The 13,895-nt window shown below is 34.5% G+C and overlaps 1 protein-coding gene across 1 annotated transcript in view; it reads right to left on the bottom strand.

The window, feature by feature from the left end:
* Kdm3 (Lysine demethylase 3) overlaps window positions 1–13,895 on the bottom strand; it is a 329,663-nt gene that overhangs the window by 256,576 nt on the left and 59,192 nt on the right. Inside the window, 2 exon segments of the mRNA XM_018453630.1 lie at window positions 6,581–6,694; window positions 8,017–8,268. Of these exon segments, the coding sequence (XP_018309132.1) occupies window positions 6,581–6,694; window positions 8,017–8,268 (366 nt within the window).

The raw sequence follows: 13,895 nt of genomic DNA, 5'->3' as shown, positions 1-13,895 counted from the left end.
CAGAGTTATAAAAAACATTCATTAAAAAAATATATCAGTTTTACTAATATATCAGTTTTTATCTGTTTTGCTTGTTTCACTACTGACATATTGCAAAAATGTCATGGGTTTTAGATTTGAAAATTTCGTTATCATTCATTAAAAATTATTCAATTTTACGTTTTTCTCATCGCCAGAAATAGAATATAAAGTCTTATGAGGAAAATACTACATGATTAAAGAGCTGTCTTAACAATCATATTATGTTTGCGAAAGTTAAGTGAGATGTTAGTTTAGATAAAAGTTTTTCTAAGACCTGTAACATGCAACATGCGTTTAGATAAATGTCCAGTATCCCTAACATCCCGAAATTATCGTCTAAATTATCTCTTCGTGCGAAATTGGTACACGCTATTATAAATGTATTCGTGCACATAGCATAATTTCTCGCGATTTTCTCATCCATCATAAACGAAAGTGCTTGCAAATAACTATGAACCATCATCCTCGCTGTCGTTCATATCTATTGTAAAATCGTTCCCTGCAAACTCAGAAGAAGTTTACCGAGAGGCACAATCAATAGAAGATTTTCGCGCAACATATGGCATTTATGGGGAGACACTCGTCATGAGCAGTTCGCAAAACGTATTTTTCGTTCGTCAAGCCGTTATCGTCGTTAAATGTCGATATCGAGTCGAGAAATAACGTCCGTCTGGACACGTCGCGCACCAATTATAACGTGGAAATGAACGACCAGGATTGGTCTCGGGGTCAACGAGATTATCTGTCGGTCGTTGAATTATTCGTACGCACGATAATTCGATTCGGGGATGTCATTCGGCACGGGAACGAGAGAAACCGAATCCTTATTTATGGATTACGACCCCACGTTATGGATCGCTTGCTCCGAAAGATCGTTTCCAGAGGTTTTCTCTCGTTCAAAGCTAGTCGACTAAATCCAATCTTCGATCGTATTCTCGATATATAATTTTAATCCTCTCCACAAATGCGATGCAATTTTCAAGTAAAACTTCCATGGTAACATGCACGACCTTCTACATGTGTATAATATATTACTTTCTTACGAAGTTCTTGAGCTAAATTAGCAATGAAATTAGCATTGTCTTTCTCATAATAAATTTTGAAGCTTGCGTGATATCGTAAAAAATATTTATTTATTTTATTTAAATTCAGAAAATTATTTTACTCAAGTAAAAAAAATTTGATGTTTGTCTTCATTTCATAAAAACTCTGTTTTTAATTTCACTAATTATTGTTATTATATATTGCGTAATTTAATGCTCAGAAAAATGTAAAAAATATAAAACATTAATTACACAAACAAAAAATATATTACATATAGTATCGTTTTTGCTTATAATATTATCTTCAGAGATTTATGTTTTTGGTAATACATTATTACATACTTCATAATACGTTTCTTTCAAATCGTATAGATTTTAATATTAATCAAAATTGTTCGTGCGCTTTTTTTAAGCGAATTCTCTAATTATTAAGCACATACCTCTCGAAATGAAAATTATCGGTCGGAAAATCACGGCCCATACCAATGTCGACTGTTATCGTTCTATCACGCGCCGCGGGTACTCGTTAGCAGTTGCTGGCGCGGCAGCTAATTAATTAAGGAGTTCCTTAATTAAGAACGCGTCCGCCATTAATCGCGATGCGTTCACCGTACAATCACGGAACCAAAGCGCCGGCAGATAAAATGACTATGGGCAGGTGACTGTCGTAAAGTTTAAATTGAAGGCACAGACAGATGCGCGTGTACCGTTTGTGTACTCGTGCAATAAAATTACTCGCGTGCAATTACTTTTTACATCAGCGTCTGTATCTATTCGATAAAATTTAGTCAATAATGAACACGTCAACTCCGATATTACTCGATATAACAACTCTGCCAGTCTTACCGCTACGATACTTAATCGTTTTCGTATTTAAACTTTCCCAATGGCCGATGCACGCACAGCAGGTAGGTTATAACATCATTTATAAAACGGAACTGTTTCGTAATTAGGTATTACATGGGTATAAGCTCAGTTTGTAGAAAGTTAAGCTTTGAGACATCAAGCTCTTGGGATAGTAAAATATCTGAGAATATTTTAATAACAGATTCCTCAAATTCAGATATATTGATATTCCAAAATTTCGAAACATAAAGCTAATAATTTATTATAAATATAATAAATGCAAAGCTTATAATTTTGTTGTAAAAATATTATATAAGTTCTGTTAAAATTAATGCACATCCAACAGATTACGAACCAAAGTCATCCGAAAATTCTTGGCCGATAAGTTTTAATATTTAACTTATAATTTATAGCGAATTCGATTGGACGCACTCAGTGCACACTAGTGCATATTAAAGCTGTCGTAATGGATTAAACCGCCGAACCTTGTACTCATTTTATTGCATTGTTAGAAAAAACGTGTAAATTATAATTCGAAATATTCACTTTTACACTCAAATAAAATCAGTATACAACGGCTTTAATATATACGCACTAGTGCGCGCAACCGAATTCGCTATTAGTGTGCTATTTCGCCAACGCCTTGTCAATGTAAATTAAAATAAATCAATCAAGATTTTATTAAGATAAGGCAATAGACTTCTTAATTATTTTACATAATTCTTTTATCTACAGATTCTCGTGTCATTTCAAACATCAATTTGTGCATTTAGATGAACAGTATTAATCTCTAAAGTAAAAGGAATAACATATATTTCTCTTCCAGTGACCTTTCAGGCAAGATTCCGGCGAGGATCGCGTGAAGGGACGTTATACCAAAGGTATAACGTAATGCCATCGCACTTGACTAAGGACCGTTAGACAGAACGGGAATATGTTGGCGCCTCATCTTGGCCATTCTCCAACGTTCCCCGATGATCATACGCGCGCGTTACTGATGCGAATCATTAAACTAATACTTAACAGTTGACGTCGTCAGCAGCAAGTAAAAACAACCGCATGGGTACTTTTCTTAACAAGTTATATAAATGCACTCTAAAATCCATTCTCTAATAAAGATTTCCTTTCTTTAGACCATCTTCTATATATATATACATATATATATATATAGAGAGAGAGAGAGAGAGAAAACTCTAGACCAAGAAAAGACTTTAGGTCTTCAGAAGATGAAAATATATATTGTTCATTTATCTGATTTTTTCACCTTCTAAGGATCTAGAAATCTTTTCTTAGTCTGTTCTAAATCCGCTGCTCTTAAATCGTAAGTGACTCTGAAATAAAATTTATAAAATAATTGATACTATTACTTCCAATGCATATAAATATTTAATCTTCCATCTGCAATCATATTCTTACTCTTTCTGTCCAGCTTAAATATTATTACTATTTTAGACTTTCAAAAAAGTAAAAAATTCAAGATTATTTTTCAACGTATCTATTACATCACTAAGTTTTTTAACAAGATATTTCAGTAAAGGAACCTGGATCTCTTTTATTTTGAAAAAATTTGTAAGTAAAATTTTGCTTGTACCAAAAAAGACCCAGATTATAGACGGTTAATATTCACGAGGTATAAAGTGCGGTAGCATTCGTTCATGGCACTTACGGCAACGAGAGCAAAGCGAAAGCGACGTCTTCGAGCGATGCAAGGGCACGCATGTTAGGTACTATGCGATGCAGCGGGGAGAAAAAACCTCGTCGCATTTATAGTTCAGGGTCAGCCCACTCGCGCGCAACTTTACCCCTCAGACGAATTTGGACCCTCATACCATTTCTTCGTCCCTTTTGTATATCTTTTTTTCTTTTTGTACTTAATCGCCGACTTTCTCCTTTTCTCGACGAGCACGCCGGTCCGCAGTTGAAAGTAAAGATCTATAGCCGCTCGAAAGAGATTTGTTGTTCAAATTAGGACCAATTTACAACCGCAGAAAGAATTCGCAGTGATGATATATATAGCTTCGTGAGTAATTTTGTCGAACCACAATAAATAATTGAATATGAGATTGTTTTGAGTTTATTATAAAAGTCAGCGTCAAATATTGTCTCAATTTAAGATGCTAAACTCGATCGATTTAAGGCATTAAATTTCAATTAAAAAGCTGAAAAAATGAAATTTGTCTTGCATTGTTAAAACGTACGAGATTTCTCGGGGCATCCTTAATACACAAATTTTTGTGTATTATACATCTTGTTTGAGATGGACTAATAAATCGCACGTGGCAGGATAAAAGGCGGATTTGAAAGGTGAGACACACCTGAACCTGACCACCGGACTGAAAGTTCTCGCCGCACGTAAACGACTTACAACCTCGTATACCGTCGCCGAAGCGGGAAAAAGTTTTAACGGTAAAAGTTTCCCGGTAGTTTAATTACTTGGAAACAATTCCACCTCGCTCAACTCTTCCTACCCTAACAGAAACGCGGCAACTTCCAAAGTGGCCGCACGCACACACACAAAAACGTGCACGTGCACTGTTCTTTCACCCTCGCGGAGAGGGATCGGTCTGATCGATTTATTATCTCGGTCGAGTGTCTCATATTTCCCTATCTGGGAGCTTTCCCGACAAGAGCGTGGAAGTTTCTGCATGCTCATTCATTACAACTGCCTGAAACTAATCATCGAAGGTCAAAAACTAATACCGGAATTTGCTTATCACATTCGTAATTAACACATTAAAAACCACATTCGTGTCAGAAAATTTTAGAATTAATTTCTTTTTTTAATGTGAATAGCCAATAAAATGTATTAAATAAGCAAATAAATGAAAAGAAACACGAAAACGCGTTATTTGATAATTTGTTCGTAAAGTTTAGTGGAATATTCATGATGAGAGAAATAAAATGATAAAAGCATCTAGTTAATATAAAAAAAAAGTAATACAATGTAAAATTTCTGTTTTTAATACAATAGTGATGTATTAACAAATAAATTTAAACAATTGTAAACAACGTATCGAATCATATTAAATTCTTTTGCTTTTACAATTTACTTTTTAATTCCACATGTAACATATTTGCCCTAAATAATTTAAATATATATTTTCCTATTAATAAGTTTCTCCAATTTCATTCGTCATCAGGAAATAATAAAATTTTCAGTTCAGGGAGGAATAATCCGTGAAAAGTTCTGTCACGCTCGCGTACATAACTCCTGCATACACGCGAAAGTGAAACGGGAACTCAAGTCAAAGTTCGGCTGCTCCTTCCACCTGGTAAGTTCGGTCGAAGCTCTTCCGCGTAGCTCTTAAGAGAAGTTGGACAACAAGCCTCCGTGAAAGATTACTTACAGCAGCGGTACGACTCGGGAGAGAAGAAGAGATGCGCGCTCTCGCATTCGCATCCGTTGCCCTGGAGGGGTGTCGGATGCGCCAATGGCGCCGGAACTTGTTCTCTAACTAAGTTCCCAGTGAGACCCCCTAACGAAGTAAGTTTCCAGTCGTAAAGCGGAAGTGGCCGCTGTGATGCGCTATACCACATTCGTCGACCGAACTCGCTCCGCTCGCGGGCTCTTAATCGTTTTCGGGAGCCTTTATCGTATCTCGCGCGTGAAATGTGCAGGACATCGCAGCGGTGAGGAAATTAGGAGGGAAACGAGATAACGGATTGCGTCAATGTACCTTGGTCAGCGAAAATTATCACCGTACTTCTCGTCGCGCGCACGAGTTTCATGCTTTTTACGTTTTCTTCACAATCCATATGAAAGGACATATGGACAATTAATTAAAAATTGTTGAATCATCAATTCCTTCCTTGTTAAATCTATAGTGTCAAAGTTAACCTACCGTGAGTCGCCACTGCTCCTACTCAATCATGTCGTTATTTTATACTAAAACAATGGTTATATTTGACACTATAGTGTTAATTTGATATTGTATAGTGTCAAATTGACACGGTATAGTGTCAAATTTAACTATCATTTTGATAAAAAATAACGATATATTTAGTAGGAGCAGTGGCGACTCACGGTAGATTATATTTGACACTATAAATTTAACAGTGTTCTGCTAAACAAAAATGCTACCTTCGTCACATGTTAAACTTTCATAAAGCGTAAAAAATATCAAATTAATACCGCATTAACTATAAATAATAATCGTTTAAAATTAATATGAAAAAAGAAAAATAAATTGATATAAGTAATAAATATGTTGAAGTAAATTTCAACAAACTGATTATAACTGTATATGATAATCAACCCTTAGTACACGCATGGTTAGGTCATTCGTGTTTTACACGTTTCTTTTCTTCAAAAGACTAGGAGCATCCAGTATATACAATGTTTTTAAATATACAACCTTACGAATGCCTTCTAAAGATGTTAAAATATATGTAATAATTACTCAACAATATTTGTTACAGTGATGAAAATGAACTCAAGGTACAAATAATCTATTGCGTGTAGTAAAGTATAATAGCAAAAAAACTCGTAATAAAAGTTAAACATTAACTATGTTAGTATTTGTTTACAAACATAATTTATCACTTTACATGGATTACAGAGTAATTACGGAGTCAAAGATCATACGCCGTATTATGATGATGTTACAGCTGATATCTTCGATAGCGCGGTTGATCTTAAATAATAGGAATAACTAAAACGTATAACTTACAGTGAACGGCTTCAGCTTGGAGTAGTCGACGAAGTCCAGTTTGCGATCTTGCATAAATTCGATCGGCATGGCGTCCTCGTGCAATTCGGCGCGTGCCACGAGAGGATAAAAAGTCTAAAAACAAATACGCAATTTTCGATTATATGTGTAACTATTCCAGTTGAAATAACATTTTAATCCAATCCATCCAAGCAACATATTTTTATCGTTTAACGTGCGCATGCTGCATTTAACTAATTCCATTTACATTAAAACGTTTTAAAAAGCTGGATATCATTATGAAAGACATAATATAATAATAAAATTGCACCAGAGCATTTTTAAAGAACGATATTTAATTCATTTATTTAATGAATGATTATACTTTAATTTTTACATAAATTAATTTTAACGAATTAATTAAAAATTACAATCAATTGCAGAATAAAAATAAAATTCGCTTATGGCATATTCAAATAAAAATTATTTTAAAAACGTACTTATATTTTAGAAAAAAAAATGTAAATATTATAATCTCTTTGTATACAGATATAATAGTTTTAATCTGATGACATCTGATATTAAATAAAAATTAATTATTACCTACATATAAAAGGAATAGAAATAAAGATATTAACAATTATAGCAATGATATTTCAGCAATATTTATACAACGCGGTATTCAGACCTTTTGATATTTCTTTACAAAAAGCTGCGTAGAAGGTAAAAATTTTAAATATATAAACGTAATTATTTTTGCGTAGTTGAATTTTCACAAAATAATTAAGAGCTTATTCAATCGAAGCATTAAAATTTTAATCAGAAAAAGAGCGCCGAGCCAATGGAATGCGACAGTTCGTTTTGTAGCGGTTGAATTGTGTCGATGTAAAATTTATTCAACCGGACTGGAGAATTGAGTATTTCATTAATTAACCATGAAGTGATTATATTCGAATAGTATCGCGAGCATTTCTCAATTATCATCGTTAAAATATGAGAGATCTGCATTAAAAATGGTAAATCGTGACAGTTTCTGTGTATAATTCGAAGGAAATCACACATGACAGATTACTGTCGCATTCAGGCGTAAATATTGTATCGTATAACATTTAAACCGTGGTAAAAATATTCTTTTAACGGTATATCGTATAATTTCTATAATCTACATTTCTAAACAAAGTAGGAAAGTTCTGTAATTCATAATGCGATTAACAAATAGAAAGAACTTATTTTTTGTTTTCGAGTCATATTTAATGAATATTTGAAGAGGAGCATCTCTCTTTATGTTTTCTCCTTATTATACAATCTAATTCGGAACCTACTCAAACAATGCCAATGATGAGAAATCACTGATACAAAAACCATCGATATTTTTTCTTTGAGAAAAAACGAAACAAGGTCATCCAAGAATTCGTAAATACATTCATGAAAATTAGATACAGTTTATTTATACTTACAAGAGCTGGCCAAGCAACGGTGTCAGCGACCGCCGTGGCGCCCCTGAGCGGTTTCCCGTTAATGCGGTGCTGATGGTGGTTATTGTTCGCGTGATTATGATGATCGATGGGGATGAGACTGGCGTGCCTGGGGTCAGGTCGTTCAGCCCAGTAGAGACCTCTTTCAATGAGAAAGAAGGAAAATACGGCATCCCTATGTGGTGACAGCCACTCCCTCCTTTGCCATTCCACGTCGTCGTACTCTACGAGGATCTGCAAGCATATATAATCGGACGCTTATATTAATTGCATACGTAATATAAAGCGACTAGACGAAAAGTTTCGAAAAGAGACAAAGCTCAAAAAACAAAGCTTTTTTTGTGACAGTTCAGCTCTCAACAAAAGTGAACTGATAATATTGATTGATAATATAAATTTGAAATAAATCAATGTATCCATATATTTTTTCTTGTTAAAATAATTAATATCTTAATAATATTTTAATTATATTTTGCAGCTATATGTAATATAGAAGCTATGTATCTTTGTGAGAGACGTAATGTAAAAACCATTTTGAGAATAATCCCTTTAATTAAATAGCATTACGAGAACAATTTTCTGCTTAGCCATTTTTTTAAGTTATAGCATATACCCTTTCCGTTGTTAATTAGAGACTTTCAAAATAACAGGTGCTACATAATGAAATGAAATCTGTGTAGGTTCTACTTATTCCACGGAATCATGAGGGGTTAAGGATTAAACTATTCTCGACAACGAGCGGTTATCATGCGAACGATGCACGGGGCGGGACCTTTTCAGCTATCCACGTAACAACCACCCAGTTAATTATCAGCGCCTATTATCGTGATATTCATGCACGCTTATCGAGTCTCTCGCGTTCCTCCAGAAACGCACGCAACGAATTTGAACGTCGATGGTGAAATTGTCTCGACTATAACGTACATATTTGCACAGAGAGAATGTGAGAGAGAGAAAGAGAGAGAAAGAGGATGGTACATGGAAATGGAGCAATTAATATGTATTATTCATAACCTCTGGTCTGGAGCAGAAAGTGCTGGCTTCTAGGATAACGAGAGGGGGTCATGGAAGCGGGATGTAGCAGGATCCGCACGCTCGGTTTACTCTCGGGCTTTGTCAACGCGACCGGGATTCGGTCGGGGAACCGATTTATCGAATCAAATGACGGATAGTCATTCTATAGAGGAGAAAGTGGTATTATGGTACCCCAGTTATACTTTACACAATAACTTTGTTAATAATCAATATTTAAATTGAAAATTTGATAATTACATTCGTTAAAATGTTGTTGAATCGATTCTGGACTCAAAGTTACGAAATATTTATTACTTACACTGTTAAATCTATAGTGTCAAATTTAACTTAACGTGAGTCGCCACTACTTCTACTCAATTATATCATTATTTTATACTAAAACAATAGTTATATTTGACACTATGTGTCAATATGACAGTGTCAATTTAACACGATACAGTGTCAAATTTAACTATCGTTTTGGCAAAAAATAACTATATATTTAGTAGGAACAATGGCGACTCATGTTTGGTTAAATTTGACACTATAAATTTAACAGTGTAGAATAAACTATTAATAAAAATGTGGCGACATTGCATAATGACTCAAAGAAAAAAATGGGTGGTAATGTGGTGGTAAATTTCATGAAAATAGCCTTAAAATATTAGTTTTGTTTAGAAAACAGTATTTGATTACAAAATTAACAAAAAAGTAAAACATTTTAAAATATATGCAAATGAATTTATATATACATTCATATAACTTCTGCATGTAAGCTGCTCAGTACTAAAAATCTTAGTACAAAAATAGTACACGTAATATAGGTAAACTATACATTAACAGTACAGCTATACAATCGATTATTAAATAATTATTTTGATATGAAAACCTCAAAAAAGAGGTTGTGAATAATCAATATCCATAGAGGGCCACATTAGCAAAATGCCGTACTGTTGTTTAAATTTGCATAACTCAAAATATATACAGTCAAATAAAATGTTAAATAGCAAATAACATACTCAAAAATACATATATTCATGTGATAATACGCTCAAGTTCAAGAAAAATGAGGAAGTAGTTGTAATTAAATGTTAAAATGTATCTCAGAAACGTTTCGAAATATTTGAAAATAAAAATGCGTTATAAGTAATAAGCGCTGGCTATTGTCAGCTATAAAAATGCTGAGTATTGGTAAATTAGCGTCATGGTGTAACGGCGAGCTACTGAAGAAATAATTCGATAAGTATAATCATTACAATTCGCTATACATATACTCGTAATAGCGGAGATATTAAGGGAGGCCACAATATATACACTAGCCATAATACCACCTTCTCCTCTATTCTATGGCCTCTGCAAAAGTGCACGCTCTACTTTAATCTAAAATTAAATGAACGTGAACTCTTCAAAGAGTGACTCATCCGTTTTGGGGCTCTCGATTTTGCGACTGAACTCTGTATCCAATGATACCTTATAATGAGATGTTAATCACAGAGAAGTTTCAAGTTGAGGTGACAATTATTTTCAGAGCTGGGGAAGTGGAATCAAAGTCCATTATCGAATTATCATTATACGGGTGTCCCAAAATAATCACCAAATATTTCATGGGCAAATAGAGCGGACTAAACTGAGTCGAAAAGTCCTCTACCATTTTGTAATTTTCGCAATAATTAACAAGATATTAATTATTAAAAATTGTCGAAAATTAGTCTTCAATAATTTTTTATTCAAATACTAATTTTAGTATTGCATTTTCTTATTTTTACTAACATGAGAAAATACGGTATTAAAAAATTCTGAAAAAATTTCTGAAAAAATTCTTAGAGTTCTATGAAAAGAAAACAATTTTTGTCTTTTGTAGTTTTTCTATAAAACTGATAGTATTTATAAAAAAATTTGAATAAAAAATTTTTTATTGAAGATCAATTTTCGGCAATGTTTAGTAATTAATATCTTGTTAACTATTGCGAAAATTGCAAAATGGTACAGGACTTTTTAACTCAGTTTAATCCGCTCTACCTGCCCATGAAATATTTGGCTAAATGACGCTTTGAATGTAAAAAAATCGGATTTTCGCATGGACGTAATATACGTAAAACCCCCTCCAGCTATGATAACAATTGTCACCTCAACCTGAAATTTCTTTGTAATTAATATCTCATTGTAGGGTATCATTTGGCACACAGTTCAATCCAAACATTGAGGATCCAAAAACGGACGAAAAAGATCCCTTTTTTGAAGTCACTCTTTAACAACATAAAGTATATATTTAGATCAAAATTTTACAAGCTGTACTTCTATTAAACTTTTAAGTTCACTCATAAAAAATTCAAAAATAAAACAGCGCCTTTATCACGCAGAACTTCTAAAGCTTGGAATAATTCCCATCTTCAATCATTTAAGGTAGTATAATTATAAAACGTTACGTCGAGACATCACGAAATGTTTGCACGATGTACATAAATGAGAAAGATCTTTTCGTGCACAGATCGACACAAGAATGTATGCGTATTATATTTATAGAATACTTTGCATCCGGTTTTAGATTCCCTCAGAATATCATGCAACCCTCTCGCCTGTCTGCCACACTGGGGTCATCGTAATCGTAAGGGGAGAGCGTGACTCGGTGCGGTCACGATGCATCAGCCAATTAATTGATAAATCAGTATTTATGGGCGAAGCACGCTCATCAAAATCGTCGCACCGTGACCGCAAATACTCAATTCGATGTGTTTGGCCAAAACATGTATAATTTACAGCGTGTTGTAATTATATCGTATATAAGACTAAGATTAAGAGATAAGTAGAACATGTCAAAAGTTTGAAATATGAGAGAAAGAATGATTTGTAAAAATGTAAAGAAGAGAATACATTGAATGTGTAAAATAACAGTGAAATGAAACCATTCAATAAAAATTACATATCAGCAAATTCTGCAAACAATAATATTATAGAGATGCGCGATGACTCAATTTACCGACGTCAGTAATATATCTAATAATAATTGTGTAACCATCTATTAACGTATCGATCGATGCCGCTTTATCCTTTTGCGATCGAAAGAAACGGCATGGTGTATAAATTTGCATTTGTATGACTGCGGGAAATTAATTGATGTGTCTGGAAATGGTGGGTTGGCCAGACTCCGACTACGGCACCGTGGCACATCGTTGGCATCAATAATAATTCGCGGCCGTTATTAATCGAACGCGCAAGAAACGCGAGATGAAGTACGATCGAGGCGCGGTTTCCGGGTACGCGAGTGGAGCGTGACAGCGCATAATTGCGAAACGTTAATCGGTTAATTAATAAGTAAATATCTACGGGGCGCAACGGCCGTTAATAATAGGCGAGGGAAGCGCCACGTAAACGATACACGGATGATTAATAATAACGCGATATCGCGCTCGCTCGCCCGTTCGCTCACTAGATGCGTTTAATGGCGCTGCCGCTGGCACGCAATTCGAATCGCGGGGGTATTCGGCACCGACGGGGTTATGTCAGGAATTGTAATCCGTTTTCGCAGGAATCTCTCTTCTATATTTCCGTGTCCCGCGTGTCCGGATTACCCGCGCATCGGGGATGCCGCCCGAACGACGTAATCCAAGGCGCGACAAATTCCTTCCCAGTTTATCAAGAATTCGCATTGCAACGATGAAGCGTGTTGCAAATATTAATGGCGATCTGAAAAAAATCGCGAGAATCGTTTTAGCATGAGAATTTCGAGAGTCCTATTATCTATTATCATTATCACTTTCATCATTACGCCAGAGTTTGATATAAATAGTGTTATATGTATTTTGTCACATAACTCTATATTGAATATTTTTTTACAATATATAAAATAATATTCTTAGTATAAAACTGTTTACAATTTTGTGAAATCGGACAACAATGTTTTGTTACAAATCGTGGTACATTGATCATTAGAAAAGTATAGTTTACCATATCTTCATTTTTTTATATTGGGTTCGTTCAAAAACTATTTTAAAAAACATTAACTACTACTTTATATTTAATTTAATTCTGACTACTCTGTAGTAACTTAGTAAATTATTACAATATAGTAAAGAAATGAGGGTAATTATTCCCTATTATTAAATTTACTATAAATTATCAAATTATGTAATAACTTACAGTCAATTTTTTTAGAAAAATAAAGAAAGAGAGTGATCAATATAGTCGATTAAATCAATAATGAATGGATAATTGCTTCCATTTCTTTCAAACAGTGAAATTTATTTCAACCAATTCTCCCTGAAAATATATAATTAAAGAAGAAGTGCTGTTAATGTGATTCATATAAGATATACTCCAGTCTATAGCAATAATTAATTGATGACAGCAGGAAAAATTTATCCTTCCTTTCTCTAGCACGGCGAAATAGACTTCAACAATTCGCTGACGATATTAAATAAGTCAAGTAGAAGTACAGTTTATACAATCCGTCAGAAGAAATCAAGAATATACCGTGTCTCTGAGAGAAACAACTTGACGGAATAATCAGATTTCGAATGACCAGAACGAATCATCTCACAACACATGATACGGATCCCAGAACTGTCTAGAGTACGAAAACTATCCCAGAATGCAAAAGCGATTCCTCGCCCATCCGTGTCCCAGACAGTCCCGGAGGGTGGCAATATTCCCGGTACCAAGGCTGGTTTTAACCCCTGGTTTCGGGGGACGCTCACCAGGTGGCGATATCTCTCGGAGCGGAGGATCATAATGGCCGCCAAGGCCATCACGCTCCGCCTCTGGTAAACGCCAAGCACCGCCCATATGGTTTCCCGGGTAACCATTCCGATCGGCCATTTTGCGACCATCGCGACCTACCACAACCTTCT

Source organism: Mycetomoellerius zeteki, unplaced genomic scaffold (genome assembly GCF_001594055.1).
Source record: "Mycetomoellerius zeteki isolate Tzet28-1 unplaced genomic scaffold, Tzet1.0 scaffold4, whole genome shotgun sequence".
In the NCBI taxonomy this organism is placed as follows: Eukaryota; Metazoa; Arthropoda; class Insecta; order Hymenoptera; family Formicidae; genus Mycetomoellerius; species Mycetomoellerius zeteki.
The sequence above is the reverse complement of the archived record's forward strand: the minus strand, read 5'-3'. Positions and strand labels throughout refer to the sequence as shown.